The sequence below is a fragment of the Pinus tabuliformis genome, chromosome 3_1 (assembly GCF_031772625.1).
Source record: "Pinus tabuliformis cultivar Carrire ecotype Pingquan chromosome 3_1, CPIR1, whole genome shotgun sequence".
In the NCBI taxonomy this organism is placed as follows: Eukaryota; Viridiplantae; Streptophyta; class Pinopsida; order Pinales; family Pinaceae; genus Pinus; species Pinus tabuliformis.
In genome coordinates this window covers 461,112,093-461,135,199 of record NC_142301.1, presented here as the reverse complement: position 1 = coordinate 461,135,199, position 23,107 = coordinate 461,112,093, and the positions used below count along the sequence as shown (strand labels likewise).

The following is a 23,107-nucleotide window of genomic DNA, read 5'->3' as shown; positions in this document are numbered from 1 at the left end:
GACAGAAGCGCAGCCGCATATCTACTCTATCTCAACTTGCATCTGCTGCCGTTGCACAGCCTGCTAGTGGTACCACTTCTACAGTTGCAGTTGGAGATGATGATGATGATGAGGAGCCATGGGGCCCCCTGTCTGACTCTGATGATGATGATCCAGAGATTGATCGACATGATCTTGGCTCCTCTGACAGTAGCTACTAGCCAGTAGTACTAGTACTAGAGTCTGGTCACCCTCACAGTTTACTTTTGTTGTGGAGGCCATTTCTAGCCTCCTTGGTTATGTGTTTTTTGTTTTGAGTCTTTGATCATGTATGACAGACTGACAGTTGACTATGTATTGCCATTGGGTACCATTTTGATATAATGGATTGGTTCATGAGCCTACTTTGATCATATGTTGTCTTCCATCTATATTATAATGTTGTGTGTTTGGAAACATGAATGAAAATCTTTAAAATTATGTTTAAAATTATGTTTTTTATAAAATAAATAAATATTTAATGTATTTTTTACAACGACCGAGTCATTGAAATCGAGCCGGCCGAGTCATTACCGTTTCGGAGTCGGAGTCGGAGTCGATCCTCGGCCGAGTCGGAGTTTTAAAACTATGATATATATATATATATATATATATATCTTCATTTTGACATTACCACTCTATTTAGAATTGGCTTCCATTATCATTACTACCTTTCCATTATCCAATGCTCGAAAAGCTGAGGAATAAATGGGCCTACACCGAACTTTAGTACGAGTTAAAGTTGATTGATCAGTGTTGATAATTAAAGTTAAAGTTTATTTATCAATGCTCTTTATGCTGGAATGGCAAATGGAAAATCCACATATGTTTTCATATATTCTCTAGGTAAATATGTGTTACATAAAGTTAATTGTTATTTGTTAAATAACTCAACTTTAACTCGTACTAAAGTTCGGTGTAGGCCCATTTATTCCTCAGCTTTTCGAGCATTGGTTAATGGAAAGGTAGTAATGATAATGGAAGCCAATTCTAAATAGAGTGGTAATGTCAAAATGAAGATTAATTATGATGTTAATGACACCTTTTATGAATATTTTAGTAAATTAAGACCTTGAAGAAAAATAGTTTTGTAATAATTTAGGTCAAGCTTAGGTGGGGATTTGAGAATAGATGTATCATGCGAATAAGCTTCATTTTAATATATATTTCATAGATAAGTGTTATTAATAACATAGATTTGGTTACCCATAAATTACATTAAAATATAGCCACGCCATTTGTAATGTTACCTTGAACCCAACATATCTAAACAAAATTTAAATATTATCCTCCTTCATATACGGATAAAACATTGCCACGACAGTTCTCCAAAAAATATGACTACAACTCTATCACTATTATACTAGATCTAAGATATATATATAGATGGTATTTTGAAATATTAAAATGTAATCCTAACAATATAATACGTTCTAACTTATTTATGTATTAAAATAAGTTTAAATAATCTAAAATTTAATTTGTGGTTGATAATTTTGTTCTAAAATATGAATTTTATAACATAATAGTTTCCGGTGAATGATATTGTTAAGTTTTTTTTTAGTAAATATATTGTGTTATTTCTCCTTACTAATTAAATTTTGAAATAATATAAATAAAAAAATGAATCAAGAATGAAAATTAAGCGTTTTAATTTTATATTATAATAATTAAAATTAACGAAGATGTCTATGTATTTATTCCAAAGGCATTATTATTGTTGACGCCTTACAGGGTGTGTGTAGTTGGTCGAAGAGTCAGGTTCGTGGCGAAAATAGAGATGGGGCATTGCTCTAATAGGGAACACACAACACAGACTATATCGATTGGTCATTGGGCTCGACCTTTCCCGTTGACTAGTCCACATGGTTGGGTTGAGACCATCGATACCCAAAAGAGTAAGGTGCACCACTATTAGCCGGTAGGTCCGAGTTCGACCTGCGTGGAACTCCAACAAACTTTATGCTGCGACCCTGACTGCCCAGACCATATCCTATCTTGACTAACCGACATGCGCCAACCATTCTTCTGTATTATTTGACAAAATAGATGAAACCAATTGCAAATTCTAAACTTGGAAGAATAAGAATTATGTCGATGATTAACCTATGTAATTTCCTTCCTTAAATATCAGTGATAAATAAGTAATTCATATATCACCGCAATAGTGTCAATGGTAAAATAAAAATAATAATAATAAAAACGATGCCATACTAAATTAGGAGATATGAATAAGTTAATCATCATGATCTACAATATCTGAACAAGTTTGACTGGAGTTCATGTGCTAGGTTAGTGCGCCATTGGCTATGACTTCTATTGCTCGGTAGGAACTAACATCTATATCACGCGAATAGTCACTCTCAAAACTTTTCGCCATTCACGGAAATTATATCAACCATTGACCACTTTTTCAGTGTGTTTGATTTTTCTTTCCGCATTTTAACTTGCCCTGCTTTTTGTCTCAGATAGTTGGACAAAGCCTTTATCCATGTGAGTATTCACAATCGTGATGATTTCTCAGTTGAACGTTTACAAGTTTGGCATACGTTGACCCCAAAACTTTCGGTATTGCCAACATCAAAACGGGGATGGAATTCATAAAATTATGTCCATAGACAAAATCCAGTTACGAACTCAATGTTGGACGCTTATTGCGAGTGATATTGGCCCGACATGGAATGTCAAGTTTTGTTTTATTTGATGTAGGCATTCAGGGGATATGAGTACACTTCATCACAAGATTGACTTAACTTGTGTAATTGCATATTTTTTTTAGAATATGGGTTAATTAGATAAATTGGGGTTCCAGAGTTTAAACCTCGCTCTGATACCAGATGTAAGGGTTCTAAATTCAGAAACTTAGAATTTACTTCGAACATTGCATACAGTGAAATTTAAGAACAAAACTTATCAATTCACTGTAAATACTTGTTTTCTTTTGAGTTTGATGTCGATCCCAGATTCCGGGATGTCCTCGCTCTAATTTCGCTCTGGTTACCAAATGATCGAAACCTCCTAGCCAAACTGGACACAAGCTATGTACACAACTCAAAAAATTCTTCCCAATTGGAGTAATTTGGTCCCTCGTGCTCAAAAGCTTAAAAAATAATCAAATCTCCGGCTCTAATTCAGATCTCTTGTTCTCCTTCCAGTCTTTCTCTCCAAAAGAAAAACCCCCCTACCTGCCTCTGCATGCTTGGGATAAGTACCTTTCCTAGGTGGTCACCACCTTCTTCCACCACCCTCATCAGATTTTATTAGGTAGATATAAGCTTTACGTGTAAAGGGAGGTAAGGATACGTATCTTGATATGTATCTTGATATGTTGACATGTATTAAACTTGAATAATTTTTAACTTTTTATGAAATTTAATTATAATAAAATAATCAACAACTATATATATTTATATATCAAGTGTTTATTATTTTAATGTAGAAATGTTAACTTATAAATATATATTTATGTACCTATATATATTAACAATGATTAACTTATAACTTTAAAATCTATAATGATCAATATTTATTTTAGAAGGATTGGAATTGTAAATTTTATTTAACAACCTTATAAGTACGAAGTATTTAATATGTATATTTTGAGTGTCAGATTTTAGGTAATATCTCTCGTCTCAATAATTTAGGTATCTAGTCCCTTTTCATTCATTTAAACATTTTTTCTAATTATTTAATATCTCTTTTTTGCTTATAGATCGAAATGGGTCATTACATCTTGATACAACTTCAATCGTCATAATTAATCACAGTAGGACCCAGAGACTTCTCGAACAAATCTTGCAGAAGCTTCCTTAAGCAAACAACCTCTTTTCCTACTTCATGCAACCACATACTATGCCTTGACACTACTAAATGCAACAGGATCTTGTTTCCTACTCATCCATGAGATCATAGCGGCTCTCAGACTAAAGCATCATCCATTAGTGCTCCTTCCATCGACCTCACTGCCACCCCAATCAGAGTCTGTGAAGCCAATTAGCTTGACTTCCTTCATATCAAACTTTAGGCAGTGATGTATAGTGCCACGAAGATACCTCAATACATGTTTGGCAGCTATCCAGTGATCATGATGAGACTCCAATTGAAATAGACTAAGAATGTTTATCGCAAAACATATATCTAGCCTATTATTCACCAGATACATTAGGGAACCCACCAATTGACGATATGGGGTAGGATCCACGAGCTCCTCAACTTCTTGAGGTTGATGATCATAGGAGTGGTTATCGGCTTGGAATCCGTCATCCCAAATTTCTACAATAACTTGATGATGTACTTTCCTTGCCCCAAATATATCTCCCCAGGTAGATCCTTCATTTCAAATTCAACTGCCAACATCTTCTTGCATTCTTGAATTCTTCGCTCTACACCTGTGATGAATAGATAATCCACATATAGTAGAATAATGATGGGCTCATTATTCATGACCTTGATGTAGAGATTCAGATCAACATAACTCTTCACGAACTCAATTCTAAGTAGATATGCATCCATCTTTGCATACCATGCCCTCGAGGCTTGCTATATAAGGCTTTCTTAAGTCTGCAAACATGAGAGTCCATGCTATTCACTTCAAATCCCCCTCGGGTTGTTCGATTTACACTTCCTCATCAATGGTCCCATTTAGAAACGCTGTCTTAACATCCATTTGATGGATATTTCAACCTATTGTAGCAGCCAATGAAACCAACGATCTAATGGTAGTGTACCTTGCTATAGGTGCAAAGGTTTCTTCATAGTCAATACCTTTCTTTTGAGAGAAACCCCTTGCGACAAACCTTGCTTTGGCTTGTCTATAATTCCATCAACGACATGTTTGATCTTATAGATCCACTTCGATGTGACAACTGATCTGTCACTAGGTCTAGGAACGATCTCCCAAACCCCATTCTTCATGATGGATTGATATTCTTCCTGCATAGCTTTCTTCCAAACCTCTTCATGGTTAGCTTTCTTGAATATAGATGGTTCGGCTTCAATTAACTTTGCCATATATGCAACATAGCCATAATATCTCTTCGGTTTCTTACTTCCCCTAGAAGAACCTTTCGCTGCTTCATGTCCTTCAGCGTCTTCTAATGTGGCTTTCAACCAATTTGGCCTCTTCCTTGTGGTTGGGACAACCATCGATTGAATAGGTTCAGTTGGTCCTACTTCAACATTTGTAGTAGAGTTCTCATGATGAACTTCTTCTTCTTCAAATACGGGAACTCTTTCATCATCAGAATCAATAGGAATATCCTTTGATTTCTTGTAAGCTTGATTTTCATCGAATATGACATCCCTACTTACTTCAATGTGTATTCCTTCCTTTATGTAAATTCTATATGCTTTTGAGGAAAGACTATAACCAACAAATATTCTTTTGATAATTGTCGAGTCCAACTTCTTTCGCTTGTCTTTTGGAACATGGATATATGCCAGACTTCGAAGATGATCCACACTCGGTTTCTTCCTTGTGAATACTTCTTTGGGTATAGTATTATCAAGACTCTTATGAGGACTTCTATTTTGAATGTATACGACAGTCATCGCTGCTTCACGCCATAAGAACTTCGGTAGATCATGATAAAGGAGCATAGTTCGAATGCCTTCTTCAATTGACCTATTCTTCCTTTCGACCAATTCATTTTGTTTGGGATAGTAGGGAACAATGAGCTCCCACTTAATACCTGCATGCTTACAATATGCAATCAACTCTTGCAAGGTAGAGAATTTTATCTCAGTCATATGCTTTTACTGTGTCGTTTCCCTAGACCATGTTGAGTGGAAAAGATCAACTTGGTGTGCATAGAAAAAGATCACTTTTTCCCCATAGAAAAAGTTTGATTCAAAGTCAATAAAAATTACATTTTTTAGATGTGTAGAGCACTTTCACATAGTCCTGTGTTTTCCATTAAAATAATAGTCACCAAAATGTTGTAGTCAACAAAATTTTTAATCCATAAGGATTCCCAAAAACAGTGGGAAGAAAAGATCATTCTCTGCTTTACTCTATTTCAATAATCAATAATCTATGTCATTAGATTCTCCTCCAAAATATGTTTCTGTTGATATGTGGTACGCCCCAAGAGACCCCTCCTGGTTTGAGAGATATTCACAATTGAAGTTGTTGACCCCAGTTTTTGGGTTAAAACCCCTAGGGGTGGTGACTTGGCATAATTTTATTAGTTGTGGGAATCACACATCAAGTATATGTGTTCATTGTCATAATATTATCCCGGGAAAGGGCATCAAGCTATTAGGCATTCACAAATGGCATCCATCCTTAATTAGAAGCCAATATATACCAAATGGCATCTCTTCGGTTTCTTACTTCCCCTAGAAGAACCTTTCGCTGCTTCATGTCCTTCAGCGTCTTCTAATGTGGCTTTCAACCAATTTGGCCTCTTCCTTGTGGTTGGGACAACCATCGATTGAATAGGTTCAGTTGGTCCTACTTCAACATTTGTAGTAGAGTTCTCATGATGAACTTCTTCTTCTTCAAATACGGGAACTCTTTCATCATCAGAATCAATAGGAATATCCTTTGATTTCTTGTAAGCTTGATTTTCATCGAATATGACATCCCTACTTACTTCAATGTGTATTCCTTCCTCTATGTAAATTCTATATGCTTTTGAGGAAAGACTATAACCAACAAATATTCTTTTGATAATTGTCGAGTCCAACTTCTTTCGCTTGTCTTTCGGAACATGGATATATGCCAGACTTCGAAGATGATCCACACTCGGTTTCTTCCTTGTGAATACTTCTTTGGGTATAGTATTATCAAGACTCTTATGAGGACTTCTATTTTGAATGTATACGACAGTCATCGCTGCTTCACGCCATAAGAACTTCGGTAGATCATGATAAAGGAGCATAGTTCGAATGCCTTCTTCAATTGACCTATTCTTCCTTTTGACCAATCCATTTTGTTTGGGATAGTAGGGAACAATGAGCTCCCACTTAATACCTGCATGCTTACAATATGCAATCAACTCTTGCAAGGTAGAGAATTTTATCTCAGTCATATGCTTTTACTGTGTCGTTTCCCTAGACCATGTTGAGTGGAAAAGATCAACTTGGTGTGCATAGAAAAAGATCACTTTTTCTCCATAGAAAAAGTTTGATTCAAAGTCAATAAAAAATTACATTTTTTAGATGTGTAGAGCACTTTCACATAGTCCTGTGTTTTCCATTAAAATAATAGTCACCAAAATGTTGTAGTCAACAAAATTTTTAATCCGTAAGGATTCCCAAAAACAGTGGGAGGAAAAGATCATTCTCTGCTTTACTCTATTTCAATAATCAATAATCTATGTCATTAGATTCTCCTCCAAAATATGTTTCTGTTGATATGTGGTACGCCCCAAGAGACCCCTCCTGGTTTGAGAGATATTCACAATTGAAGTTGGTGACCCCAGTTTTTGGGTTAAAACCCCTAGGGGTGGTGACTTGGCATAATTTTATTAGTTGTGGGAATCACACATCAAGTATATGTGTTCATTGTCATAATATTATCCCGGGAAAGGGCATCAAGCTATTAGGCATTCACAAATGGCATCCATCCTTAATTAGAAGCCAATATATACCAAATGGCATCCATCCTTACCATAAGGGCAGCCAATTCCTTTTAACTTAGTACCCAAAAGAATTAATAAATTATTGTTATTTCAATAGTGTTTAAGTCTCTAAAACTCCTCCAACGTTCACATAATGAAGCCCCTTCAAAAGTCTATAAAAGAAGACCTATTCTAACCTCAAGCCATAACATTCTCAACACATTTATCCTATGATTTCACCTCTGAAATTATAGGCTATCTGAAGTAGACAACAAGGAAGTCTGAGGAAACCAACGAAGCTACTTGAGAAAGAATTAGCGAATTTCAGAAGGTTTGTTGTTTGTCTTGTTTTGGATTAGGATTGGTGGTTCGTTGGGTCATCTCCTAAGGATTTCCTTATTTATTTTTTCTTTGGTTGGGTGATTCATATATCTCTTGCAGCTACAACAAACCCTCTTGTTGAAGTCTAGTTTAGACATGTTCATTTAGGACTTGAAAAACACCTTCCACACTTCAACATCCTCATAGTTTGACTGTGGTTTCTTTTGGAGATCTCAGACTTGTGAAGTTTGTACATCTTCCTATGGTTATCAAACCTTAGGTACAAACCTGTAGCTTAAATCCAAGGTTTAAGGGGAACGGAGGATGTTACTCCATGTATCCTTGTAGGCCGAGAGTTTAGCATGCCATCAGTGTGAAGTTTAGGTTGTTTTGAAGGTGGCTGGTTTGTGCAAATGTATTTTAAAGTTCAGATCCATTTAGGGCTAAAATTTAGGTCAGTTGTTAAATTGGTTTTAGGTCTGGTTAGGGCCTTTTGTAGGATGGTTTTGAAGATAGGTTTTAGGAAATTTTGTTCACCCACAATTGTCAATATATGACAACATTTGTCACCGTAATCTCACCACGTATAAGATGAATAACTTCAAGAACTAAAGGCAGTAACCCAATCATTGACTTCTGAACCAAAATAACAAGTGACTTAAATGCAACAACTAAGCATATAATGAACTTGACTGTTTACATGACAGTTGACATCTTGACTTTACCTTGAGTGCTTACAGTGACCTTAACAGTGAAATAGTGACTCGATATATAAATTGTGACTTTGTGCTAACTTGACTTGATAAATGACATTCCTGCATCTTAAGAAAACAGCCTTGGTTTAATATCTCTCTTGGTGACTGACAATTTACTTGATACATAAATATGTCCTAGACATTATCACATTTGTGAGTTGTGACTTTATATTGACTTGACTCGATAGATCCTTGTGAGTAATAAGTATCCTAAGAAAAACAATTTTGTTGGAGTAAATCTCTGTGACTGTTAATTGACTTAAGTTACCTTGAGAATTCAGTGAGGTGACAGTGACATTATGTTGATATGACAAGACAACAGTACTATGACAAACAATGGTACTATTATTATCAATATGATATTTGTAATTCAGACAGTGACAATTGTGTATTGACACTTTGATTATGACTTATTAAATGAATGACCGTTGATGTTATCTACAGCAAGTGACACGTTAAAAATTGATACAATATCTTGACTTTGCTTACATGACCTTGACAATTGACTAACATTAACATGACAATGCCTTGATTATGAAGTAAAAACAATGATTGACTTAGTGAGCATTCTATGATGTTTACATAATAGTAATACCTAGACTTGACCTTGAATAGACACCTAACTTTAGCATGACTTATTGACTTGACTCATATATTAAGAAACATAGACATATGGCAGTGATGACCTAGTGTTTCTCTTTATTATGACCTAGGGCTCTCTGTGCAGTGACACAATTGTAATCTTGCAGGGAAACAAGTGTTGACGGCAACATCATCTAGTTGTACACACTGACATAAAGATGGACAACAAGGCTTGATCAACTAAACAACAATGTTTACACGTATGCTGGTAGCTCTTTGAGGGAAAATTTTGAGAGCATTAGAAGTAGGTCATAGGGATGACCTGGGGCACCTTGGTTTGTGCCATCATTTGATAGCAGTGCCAAATGGTTGCAACATCGTGTCCAACTTGATACAATGTGGCAGCATGATATATTGAGTCTTGATGCATATTCATTCGTGAGTAGCTCAGTGCAGTGGCAGTGAACAAATGTGCAATGATCCATATGTGCATTGACAATGGTTGTGCATTGATGACTATTCATTCATGAGAAGTGACATGCAGTGACAACCAACCGCTATGCAGTGACATGCAGTGACAACCAACCACTGTGTAGTGACATGCAGTGACAACCAACAACAGTGCAGTGTACAATGACAATGATGTGCAGTTGAATAGTGAAGTAGTCAGTTTGTGGGAACAGTGATGAGTGGCTACCAGGATTCGATATTTAGTCTACATTTTTCTTATAGCTATTCTACATTGATTCAGAGTACAGGGGATCCAATGTGAAAATTGTGAAGCGTGATCTACCGACTCTTCTGGCTGATTGGAGTCACCTTCAGGTTGTGGCCTGAGAACGCTTTAGGGTGGTAGGGTGGTGCGAGGAAAAGTTGTGGCTTGCACAGGGTGTTGTGGTGTCCATTCAGTTATGGTTGATAAACTAACAGGGCAGCGAAGCATCCTTTCCAACAACAACTTGTAAACATAGTGTTGGGGCACTCATCAAGTTGTGGCCTGATCTACAAGGCGTTGGGGCATCCTTCTGGTTGCAACAGGATATTAGGGTCTATTAGCGTCCTACAGGTTGTAGCCTGTGAATTAGGGGGTTGACGCCTCCCTCAGTTGTAGTTGAAATCTTGATGTAATCAATTTTCTTTTAACAGGGAGAAGACAATTACTAAAGAAGCGTTTAATGGTTTTTGACCCGGAGGGGGTTTTCCACCTAAAAATCTGTGTCCTCTGTTTTATCTTTCTGCATTTTTGTATGTTGTTGTCTACTGTTGATTATTGTTTATGATCATCTGAAGAAGAACAATAATAATAATTGAAGATTAACTAATGCTTTGAAAAAGATTAAAAAGTGCTAATTGCTAAGAAATACTGATTCCCCCCCTCTCAATATTTCCAACAAGGGTTAAGGTAACATTGTTAATGGAGGAGAATGATCTTTGTGATGTTGTGGCTACACCTTTAGATTCATAGTAGTTGGTAGCTCACAGGAAGTGAAGGCCTTACAAAAGATCATAGATGTTGTAAAGAATCACTTGATCCCTCACATATTTGAGAAGAAGATTACAAAAGGAATGTTTGATACCCTGGTTGGATTTTACAAGAACAAGAACATAAATAGGAAGATCTTGCAGAAAAAACTTAGGTCTATGGAGATGATAAGACCATTTCATTCATGTTTTAGTCAAGTAACTCTTTAGACTTTGATGATGTTCTATTTGATCTAAGTCTTGGAAGAAATTACTTTCGATTTTGCTAATGGGGGATAAGGGTATGTAGTAGAGTTAAAGAACCGACAAGACCTCATTAGGTTGAAGGAGTCTAGCCCAAAAGCAACACAATTCATAGGGGTTACAAGGTGAAACTATTCGAGCCCTAGCACATAACAATGGCAACTTGTGTGCATTGTGGCAAAAGAGTATGGGCCACTTGCATCATAAGGTGTTGCCTATTGAGTAGTGGAGAGTATTCAAAGGGTACACACTTGGCAAGCATGCCAAGGCTGCTTTTCCAAGCAGTGAGGATAAGTTTAAGGAGATTCTAGACCTATTGTATTCATATGTCTATGGAGTAGTGTCAATATCATAAATATTAGGAAGCATGTATCATATTCCCTTTATTGATGACTTCTCTTGAAGGACTTCGATATATCTCTTAAAGACCAAGGATGAAGTGCCCCTCCTCAAAGTGCCTCTCTATCCTGTGCCGATTTGCATACAGTTTTTGCTGATTTTGGGTTGTCGCTAAATTATCCTTGAGAGCATTGCGGATATCTTGGCTCTCTTGGACCCAGTCTTTGGCCTTTGGGACTTGGCTGTCTCCGAAAATAATACCAGCAAAAGTTAGCGCATCATATCCATAGAGGGCACGAAAAGGAGTCATACCGATAGACGTTTGGTGCGTGGTGTTGTAGCAGAACTCGCCCAAGGGCAACCATCGAATTTAAGAGTTCAATGATTTTGTTGAGAATCAAACGAGGATCAAATTTTTGAGATTGTACAATGGGGGTGTGTTTAATTCCAAGGAGTTGAAGTGTTTCTACAAGGATGTAAGGATCAAGAAGGCACTAACTGTTCCATATTACCCATAGAAAAATGAGGTTACAGAGCAAAATAATCAAGTCATCATAGGGGTTGCCAAGGTCATGATTCAGGACTAGGATTTGCAAATGTTTCATTAGGCAGAAGAATGCAACACTATAGTCTACATCGAAAATGGGTGTCCTCACAGGATCTTGAAGGACAAGAGATTTAAGGCATCCATTAATGTGAAGTTAAAGGCGAGTCATATCCACATCTTTGGTTGTGCTATTTATATCCATGTACTTATAGAGAAGATGACCAAGTTAGAGCTTTCTAGCAAGAAGGGTTTATTTATAGATCACATTGAGACTTTAAAGCTCCATAACGTCTATATTTTAGTGTAGAGGAAGACAATGGTAAGTAGGGATGTAAAATTTTAGGTAAACCTTGCATCTGCAAAGTCCCATGAGCCGATTCTTGTGACCGAGGATGCGGAGTAGGAAGCTTCAAAGGTTGAGCCAAGGTCACCATACACATCATAAAGTTCTAGTAAAGGTCAATGACCTTTGGTTGAGGAGGACTAGCACCTTCCGATTTTGTTAGGAGGCCTCCATGGTTCTCTTAGGCATTGATGGACGCTTAGGAGTATCTTGAGACTGTTAGGAGCACATTTAGGGCGAGTTATCTTTGAAGAAGTTTTCAAAATACATGGTGCTAATGAGTAGTATCATAGATCCAAAGCCTTTTAGCTTTTAGGAGGTAACATGCGAATAGAGGTGGTAGAATGCCATGGTGGAGGACACTTGCATCATGAAGAATAATGTGAGGGACATAGTGCCAAGATCAAAGAGGAAGTCGGTAGCGAGTTCTAGGTGGCTCTACAAAATCAAGTGTGATGTAGATGGTGGCGTTAGAAAGTTCAAGGTGAGATTTTTGCTAAGAGGGTTCTTGTAAAGAGAGGGACTAGACTATTAAGAGACATTTGTTCTAGTCATAAGGTACACTTCCACTACAGTAGTCATATCTTTAGTATCATATATGGGATGGATGATAAATTAGATTGGTGTGGAGTCAACTTTCCTTGTTGGAATAATTGAGGAAGATGTGTACATAGAGTAGCTTCAATGATTTCAAGTAAATGGGAAGAGTCCCATGTTTGTAGGCTTAAGAAGGCCTTGTATGGACTTAAGTGGGCACTGAGAGCATCATGAAGAATAATGTGAGGGACATAGTGCCAAGATTGAAGAGGAAGTCAGTAGTGAGTTCCAGGTGGCTCTACAAAATCAAGTGTGATGTAGATGGCACCATTAGAAAGTTCATGGTGAGCTTTTTGCTAAGAGGGTTCTCCTAAATAAAGGGACTAGATTATGAAGAAACATTTGTTCCAATTGCAAGGTACACTTCCACTAGAGTAGTCATGCCTTTAGTATCATATATGGGATGGATGATACATTAGATTTATATGGAGTCAACTTTCCTTGTTGGAATAGTTGAGGAAGATGTGTACATAGAGTAGCTTCAATGATTTGAAGTAAATGGGAAGAGTCTAATGTTTGTAGGCTTATGAAGGCCTTGTATGGGCTTAAGCAGGCACTAAGAACATGGTTTTCCATGATTGATGGATATTTACGGAGTGTGGGCTTCACAAAAAATGAGGCATATCATAATTTATATTATATATCTCTTGGGATTGATTTGTTTATTTTGGTGCTATATGTAGATTAGTCATTTCTTATAGGTATAGAGAAGCCCATTCGAGGGTGTGATGTAGATATGGTAAATGAGTTTGAGATGAAGGACATCAAGATTATGCATTAGCTCTTGGGTTTGGAGGTTTGGAAGAAACTAGAGGAGATTTACCTGGGGTTGGATAAGTGTGCAGGTGAGATCCTGAAAAGTTTTGAATGGAGGACTGCAAACCTATGGCTACCCCCATGATCACTAATATGATGAGGGTGACAACTTCAGACTTAGATAGGTAGGTGCTAGGTTCCTTGATGGATTTAGTCAACACCAAACTAGTTATATGTTTTGCAGTGAACAACTTGTTGGTTCATGGTGGAGATGAGGCAAAAACATTAGGTAGCAACAAAGCATGTGCTTAGATGATTGAGGGGCACAAAGGAGTATGGTTTGAGATATCTTGGAGATGGTGAATTTGCAGGGGTATACGTCTAGATTGGGTAGGTAGTGTAATAGATTGAAGAGCACCTCAGAGGATCAATATTGATCTCCTGGTTGGGCAAGAGGAAAAGTTCCACGACACTTAGCTTTACAGAGGTAGAATACATGGTAGCTAGTATTGTTGACTGGAAGCCATTTGGCTTTGCAAATTGCTTGCAATGTTGTTTGTAGGATTGGACCCCACAATGATATAGTGTGATAATCAGAGTTTGTTTCATGAGACATGATTTAGAAGGGAGTAGTAAAGCTTCATCATATTCCCATCAATTAATAGGTGGTTGATATTTTGACCAAGCATTTAGCAAAAGGGAAGTTTTACAAATTCAAAGACAAACTTGGATTGGTATAGAATTCCTTCCTCACTAAGAGGGAGTATTGAGAAATGTAGCTCGACTAGGAACTTATTGCATAGGTTTCAATATGAATGTGCAGGATGTGGCTTGACTCTTTTCAAAAGTAAACACTTAGGAAGTGTGTAATTTATTCTATTTTATAATTTAGTTAACGAAAAGTGAAATATATTATGTTTTGTAGTTGACATAGCTTAAGGAGTCTAAACAATATTTATTACATTAATAACTTAGATTTAATCCAGGTCATAGATATTAGGATGAGATTAGGGTTTTGGTAGATTAGGGTTGTTTTAGTAAAGAAATAAGTCGAGATATAAGAGGTAAATTATTGTTGAGAAGATCTAGTGAGCAAGAGAGGAGGCAATGATCAAGTACGTAGAGGCGGTACTACAATATGTTGTACATTTTCGTATAAACAATACAATTTTCCATCAATGTTTCAAATCCCAACCGGGATCTATCATCAAGACTTCTTGAATGCTTGATAGTAGAAGAGCTTAATTGAGGGATTAAATAGTAATGAGGAGAGTAGATTTTGGGATGAGATGAATGTTGGCTTTGTTTCAATAATATTAATAGTAGATTTTTGAATAATAATTTTTGATTAATTATTGATGAGTTAATTAATTGATTTAAATTATTATAAATTAATATTATGTTAATTATTATTATAATTATAATTAATTAATTAATTTTAATATTATTAATAATTAATTAATTTTAATTTTAATATAATAATCTTTATTATAAATATTTAGTGATTATTATACTAATACTTCATATAAGCATTTAATATTTAATATATGTTAGTATAATATTATTAATTATAAAATAGTATGTGAAATATTCATTATTAGTATATATTGGTATTTAATGAATAGTAATCTTTAGTATATTGTATTAATATTTAATATATATAATATATGTTAGTATAATATTTATCATAAAATAGTATGTGAAATATTTATTATTAATATATATTGGTATTTAATGAATAGTAATATTAGTGTATTGTATATTAAAATTACTTATATTAATATTAATAATTATAATTATTATATTAGAATTAATTAATATTAATAATATTAAAAATTAATTAATAATAAATAAATAATAATAATAATTGATAATTCATGTCAAGACCTAATAATTAATATTAATAATTAAAATAGTAATCATTATTATGATTTTTTTTTAAGAGGACATGATTAATTTTTATAAATAGTTTAACTAATTAATAGATTTATTTTTATAAATAGTTTAACTAATTAATAGATTTATTAATAGCTTTTAATTAATACATAATAATAACAATTTATAATAATAGTTAATGATAAGGTAATAAATACAACCACCTAACATTGCTAAGTTTGATTAGATAAACTCTGTAATAGAATACTTCAAGATGATTACAACTCATCAAATAATGTGTGAAGACCATGTATGGTTTTGCAAACCACCATAGAGAAGTTTGTCATCCTCTCCCAAATAGTAATATAATACATGCATGCCTTGGAATTTGTGCCAAAGAAGTAAGTATTTCATGAAGAACCCTAAGCCACCACCAAATAAACCTCTCCAAGTTTGAAAGGATGGCAACTGAGTTAGGGTGCTTCACTAATAGATTGAAGTTGCCACTAAAATGATTAAATCATCCACAACACGTGCAAAAAGGCTAATGCTTTAATATAGCAATAGTCTACCTCCAAATAGTCAATGGTGGGTTAAATCACCATGAACATGTAGGGAAATGAGGGATGCACTTCATCAAGTGTTGTACCATGTAAAAGTTACATCTCTAGCAAAACCCTACCATAGTAACAACAAATTAAAAGATCCATCTAGGTTTGAATGTAGCGCGTGCCACCACCAATAGACTAATATATCATATACATTATCCAACCTTATGAAGAAGCTAGATCACAAAGGAAACATGTAGTACCCCCCCATGGACTTAAACTTAGGATAAGGTACATCAACAAGGGTTGCTAATCATCATCAAACACATTTCCACTAGGTGATGTCTGGTATCTCAATGTTAGTTCATGTAGGAAATTCACACCAAGGTAACATGCATTCCGCCACCAAATCAGCATCATAAGAGAAGGGGACATAAGATCAATCCAGTCATCAAGTGTGCCCCCATCACACATCCAAAGCAAGAGGATCATGTAGAACATCCCCTCCTTCAAGTGGCAAACCAGCGTCATAACATTATTGTACAGAGTCACTAAGATGCTCCAATAAGATGACACTTGAAATAGTAAGCATCCACATGTCTAGGTATTGATCCAAAGTCATAAAGGCAGCATCCATATAACCGTGAGAAGACTATCAGCCATGAGCATCCACCAAAGAAGAGTGAGCTTTATCCGACCCAAAACGCCAACTCAACCAAGAAGTGGCAGTGGCATCTCCAAGCAAAGAAAGAGAACGTGTATCCCCAATTCATCTGGAAAGCTCCAAGGGTACCGGCTGCAAATTCCATCAATATGATTACAATCCAATGTAGAACCTTATACAATATGAAGTATAACAAACAGCAAAGTGCCCAACTTAACATAGAAACAGTGGTCCTTTCCTGCTATGTTTGACCTCAAACACCATTCCAAACTTATTCGATATAGTGCTAATTTGGAGGTTTATCTACTACAGCTCTGCCTATCTGATCCTGCGGGAAATCACTGATTTTAGATCAATGTTACCTTACAAAAGAGCTCTTTGGTCTGATCGTACATGGGCCACTGCTAATCCATACAATGATGTAAACCTGCCACCTTGGTGCTTATGAATGTACCTGAATTCTATCTGAACAGAATGCTGGGATGGTTTCTTCATCTCAAAACAAGGTCTGAACCCAACTTAATTGGTAAGTAAAGCTCAATATTTTTAAATCAGAACCTCTGTTCTTGTGCCAATCTAATTACCTTCATGAAAAATCTGGAAGCTTCTCATGGTAGGATCCAAGAAGCTGATAACGGGAAGCAGTGTAGCTGAACTTATTATATATTGACAAATTGATCATGGTAAAATAAAGTTATCGCATTGCAGAAAATTTCTATATCTGTTTTCTATGTTTATTTTTGTTCGTAAAGAAAAATGAATAACTGCATCAATCTTGCAAATATGCATTTGTCTGGATGCCTGATTACTAATGAAAAAATGTAAACACTATAAAGGCAGAGGAAATAAGATCTAAAGTTAATGTTCATTTTGTGTTATATTTATTATTTTTCCATTAGGATTGTCAAATGCTCAATATTCAAATTTGTTTAGACGTCTTTATACTGCTATTTTGTTTGAAATTGGTATTATTTAAATGTATTTGTTGCCTTAATTATTGAAGATTTCTTCAGCTGCATTTTTCTTTACAAATCATATTGCACATATTTGTTGACATTGAATGCAAAGTGGTAAAATTTTCCATTTTCTGGGTTGAAAAATAGGGAATAAAGAGGGCAACCTTTCATTTCAATTCAAATTTAGAATTTTGATATCTTGAACGAAATTAAAACAGGATCAGAAACCTGTGGATATGCAATGCTGAGGTCAGGATGTTTACAAGATGGGGACAGATTGAATTTGAATGTGAGGCCAAGTGGTTAATTATTCCATGTGCTGGGTTGAAGGATAGGGAATAAAAAGGGCAATTGTTTGTTTGGACCCAAAATTAGAATGACTTCCAGTTCAACTATTAACTATTCCTTATATTCCACAATTATCCATGAATTTTACATTGCATATTTACCTGCCTCCATATCTGTGTGATGATCTAAGAGAGTAGTAGTTTACTTCTGCATATGGATGAAAAAATTGGGTTGTTTGAACTTTGAAGTGTTGTATTCAATTGTTGTTTTTTTTCATTGAGACTGCTGCTACTGTATTACATTTTAGGTTCATTTAGTGTTTCCTCATAAACAAACATATGTTTATTTGATGGGTCCTGACTCCTACTATGAAATTACTGCAACAGGAAAAGCTCTGTAGCATGTTGAAAGATGTGCTGAAAGGTAAAGCAAATGTAGACATTGTCAAGCTCCACAAATCAGGGGGAGTGGTTCCAAGAAATTCCAAGTATAGGCAGCGGATGCGTATTTTCAGGACACGGGTAAGAGCAAATGCAATATGACTTTCTAGTAAACATCTTTTGCTTTAAGACTTTTTTGTTTATAGCCATCCTTTTTCCTAGTTCTTTTAAAACTAATGGCATCTTCTGTACGAGCACTTGGGCTCACTGTTACAGCTGTAACACTTATTTATATCACGTTGCTAGTCCTGTTCATTCTTATTCCATTTGTTTTATTTTTCTGTAATATGTATTTTGCTAATGCATTGAGTGTATGTATCAGATTGTTGAGATGTTAATAACTTCTCTATTCAAAACTTTAAGAGACTTCTGCACTCTGAATCGATGTTTAAAAACTCCGACTCCGACTCGGCCAAGGGTCGAGTCCGACTCCGACTCCGACTGGGTATTGACTCGGCTGGCTCGATTTCAGTTACTCCGTCGTTGTAATACATTAATTTTTTATTTTTAATAAAAACCATAATTTTAAAGATTTTCATTCATGTTTCCAAACATAGAGCATTAGAATATAGATAGAAGATAACATATGATCAAAGTAGGCTCATGAATATATCCATTATATCAAAATGGCACCCATTGGATTGTCCAATACATACATGATGATGATATAGAGATCAAAACAAAAACTCATAACCAAGGAGGCTAGACATGGCCTTTACAACAAAAGTACATTGTGACTAGTACTACTGGTTACTGCTAGAGGAGCCAAGATCATCTGGATCAACCTCTGGATCAAAGTCAGACAGGTGGCCCCATGGCTCTTCCTCATCATCATCTCCAACTGCAACTGTAGAAGTGGTAGCACTAGCAGGTTGTGCAGCAGCTGCAAGCTGAGATAGACGAGATAGCAGGTTGTGCAGCTTTTGTCGTGGCTGAGCAGAGGAAGCGCCTGCTAATGGAGGACTTGCTGGCCCTGAGGCTGAGGCTGTACAAGTGGACTAGGATCTGCATTCAATTGAACATTATGTTCGAGTGATGCCTCCACTTGTAAATCCAAATCAAGATCCTCATTCGAATCAAAACTCTGCTGGATGACTCTCCACTACCCAATCTGATGTTGGATCAATGTCTTCCAACACAATGGGATTTGAATCAAGTCTTTTGTTCAACAATTGGTTGCGTCTGAGCCGAAGGTTGTATTAGACATAGACTAGATCATTTAACTGTTTTTGATCCAAACTATTTCTCTTCTTTGTGTGAATCCTCTCAAAGACAAACCAATTGCGCTCACACCCAGTAGCACTGCAAGTTGGATTCAAAATACGAATTGCAAACTTCTGCAATTCAAGACAATGGCTACCAAAAGCCTCCCACCATTGTGCTGCAAAAAACATAGGAGTGTAATGAGTTAGCTCAACAAAATAACAAATTATATCCAACTTTCAAATTATAAATGATTTAAAAAAATAAGTATTAAGAATTTGAAAATTGAAATTTTTGTTTACCTGGCTCATCTGCTTCCCTTGCAATCTTTGCTAGGTTCTTCCCAAAGGTACCTAAGGCATTGTTGAAGGTTGTGGCCTGTCGGTGTATCTCCAGCTGATCACACTCCAATGGGATCATGCGATCAATGCAGTCAATCAATCCATCTCTAACTTCCCCCTTCAAAGCTCTTGTCTCCTTAGCTTTATAATGATATCGTGGGTTCAAAAAATACCCAGCCGCATGTATAGGGCGATGGAGTTGATTATTCCATCTTTCTTCATTGATTGCCAAAATGGGCCCATACTTAGCCACTTTATTCTTTTATGCCCTCTTTATTTGCTCCTTTGCTTGATCCATAGCCTCATAAATGAAGCCCATAGCCAATATTTCCCCATCCACCAACTGCAACACCTTAACCAGTGGTTCAGCGAGCTTCACAATCTCTGCTGCCCTTCTCCAAAATATTTCTTCATTAACTTTCTTTTTGAATTCTTTGCCTTCCTGTTTGTGAGATCAGTGGCTTTGATTCCATTTTTCACTGGAAAATATCTTTTGCAAGTTTCTATGTTGTCAAAGCATAGATTGCAATGTCAAAAAATGAGTAGCAAATCTAGTGATGGCAGGCCTAATAATATCCCTGCCCCCTGTGTGTTTCCTCATCAGGCACAAAATCCATGAATGATTGTATATAAATTTTGTTATGCTTTTGGCATGATCTATAATGTTTTTGATCCAATCTAATTTGCTAATATCCTCAAGCATGAGGTCTATGCAATGTGCAACACATGGGGTCCAAAAGATGGTTCTGTGTTTTTCCTCTAACAGTTTACCAGCAATAACATAGTTAGAGGCATTATATGTGATGACTTGAACAACATTAGCCACCCCCACCTCCTCAACAACCTCATTCAATAGCTGAAGCAACAAGTGTCCATCTTTTACCTTATCAGATGCATCAACTGATTTTAGAAACATGGTTCCCTGTGGGCAGAAGATAAGAAAGTTTATGATGGTATGGTTTCTTTGATCAGTCCATCCATCTGACATGATGGTACATCCTGTTCTTTCCCATGAGTTTTTGAAATCTTTCAAATACTCATTAATGGAGGCAATTTCCTTCTGCAAACGATACCCCCTTATCTCATGCATAGTAGGGCCTTTGAAGCCTTTTCTAGCAGCATGTATGGCATCAAACATAGGCTCATAATATGGTGAATGGGAAGCATTGAAGGGGATATGAGCATCATACCACCATCTACATATGTAATTTGAAGCATAGAAGCTGATACTAAAGCAAGAAAACTGATAGCTTGGAGATTTGAATGTAAAAATACACGAGGTATTTACAATAATAATTTATTAATATATATAAAATTGTACATGTGATTTCGAATGTTACAATGAGGCCCTGCTTTTATACCTAAGCAGGTGACCTTTCATGATTAGGCATGTCTTTTAGACATGCCTTTTTCACTTAACTCATGACTATTTAACATAATCAATATTTGATTATTTAATATTTATATTTATTTTATTTATTTAATTGTTATGAATTATATTCATAACATAATCACAAGCAGTCTCCCTCAATTCTTTCTTCCAATGTTCATCTAAAGTGGGCTGCAAAGTTCTACTATCTTGACATAATCACAAGCAGTCTCCCTCAATTCTTTATTCCAATGGTCATCTAAAGTGGGCTGCAAAGTTCTACTAGCTTGAGGACCATGTGCATCTGATGGAGAGGAGGGTGATGTGACAGTGAAATAACTTTTGATATTCATATCACCCTTCTTTTTCATTTTACCCTTACCCTTTTCTTGAATAGACTCCAAAGAGGGAGGAACATATTGGAAGGGGCTGGATGCATCAGTAGAAGGGATAGAGGAAGAACCCACAAAATCAAAATGGGGGTTGGTGGCCAACATTTTTTGTATATTTCTCTTCCTCCCAATTTCAGCCTCTTATCTCTTTTTGCCTAGCCTTTTCTCCTTTAAAATTCTCAAAGTTGGCTAACAATTCTTTCCTAATCTCCCCAATTTCATCTAATTCACATGGAGTAATTTGGCCTCTAATCCCCGCCAAGTGTTGTTTCAGCATATTAATGCCCCCAGGACCTTCCTTAGTTTTTCTATGGCAAAATTTGCAATGCATTTGACTATCAACCATTTCAACATATGCTCAAGCAACATCTCTCACTCTAGGTGCCATTTTTTTGACTTGAAAATGAAAGCAAAAAATCTGAAAATGAAAACAAAAAAAATAACATTGCTTCAATGTTCATTTCTTTCACAAAAAAGACTCTTTTCAATTTCCAGATTTGCAAATAAAAAATAAATAAGCAAAAACAGAGTTTTACAAGTGAAAAAAAATACCTCCAGGCACAAAGTGCCTCCTCAAGCTTGCTCCAACAAACCAACTCTTCAACACTGCTCCAAATGGCTGCCCAAGAAGCTCCTCAATCTTGCTACAATGCTTGCCCAAGACTCCTCACTGCTGCTTCAAGAACAAATTCCACAACTCCTCACAAACTCTCACTTAAATTATCACTCAAATGCAATGAGATGGCTGTGTGGAAATGAGAGGGGTTGGGTGGGTTTTATAAGGTTTAGGAGGGGGGAATGGACCTCAAATAAGCTATAGACAAATTACAAATCTAGTTGGGGTCCCCAAAAAAGGCAAAAACAAAAAAAAATTCACTGTTTTTTGAGTTTACAGGCCGCTGTCACTGAGCCGGTCGGCTCGGTAATAACTTGGTTGATCGACCGGTTAGATGGCCGAGTCGACCTAGTGAGGCCTTGACTCAGACCAACTCGACCGAGTCAGTTCCGAGCTTGCCGATTCTTACAATAGAGCTCTGAATGAATGCTGCAATTTTTCTCTAGGTAACCAAGAAATACTTTACTGCAAAGGATGCCCTGATTTCAATTTTCTCCATATACCTTCTCGAAGATCCAAAACTCCGGATGCCAAGAACGAATATTAGGACTGACTCAGAACCTGAAATTTCAAGTTTTTTCCCTTAAAATATAGCTTTAATAGGGTAAATACCACGTCATAATACCCTATGCTAGACCCTTATCATGATACCTCGTCCATTTTTAGTGGAACCGTGCAATGAAAATAATAATTCTTTCCAATATGATTATTATTACATTGGTGAGGTTGATGATATATGTGCACCTCATACCTTTATATTAGTTTTATGACCCTTAAAATTTTTTCATTCATGGCTTTTTATTTATTTATATTGTACCCCCTTCAAAAAAATACTTTTTGTTGAATGCACGAGAAGAGGGGTTTTAT

The 23,107-nt window shown here is 36.1% G+C and overlaps 1 protein-coding gene across 2 annotated transcripts in view; it reads left to right on the top strand.

The window, feature by feature from the left end:
* CLPS3 (CLP-similar protein 3) overlaps positions 1-23,107 on the top strand; it is a 117,533-nt gene that overhangs the window by 40,783 nt on the left and 53,643 nt on the right. For both annotated transcript variants that reach the window (XM_089411457.1, XM_089411456.1), the window contains exon 8: positions 18,266-18,400. In XM_089411457.1, coding sequence (XP_089267583.1) covers positions 18,266-18,400 — 135 coding nt within the window. The remainder of the gene's footprint in view (positions 1-18,265; positions 18,401-23,107) is intronic.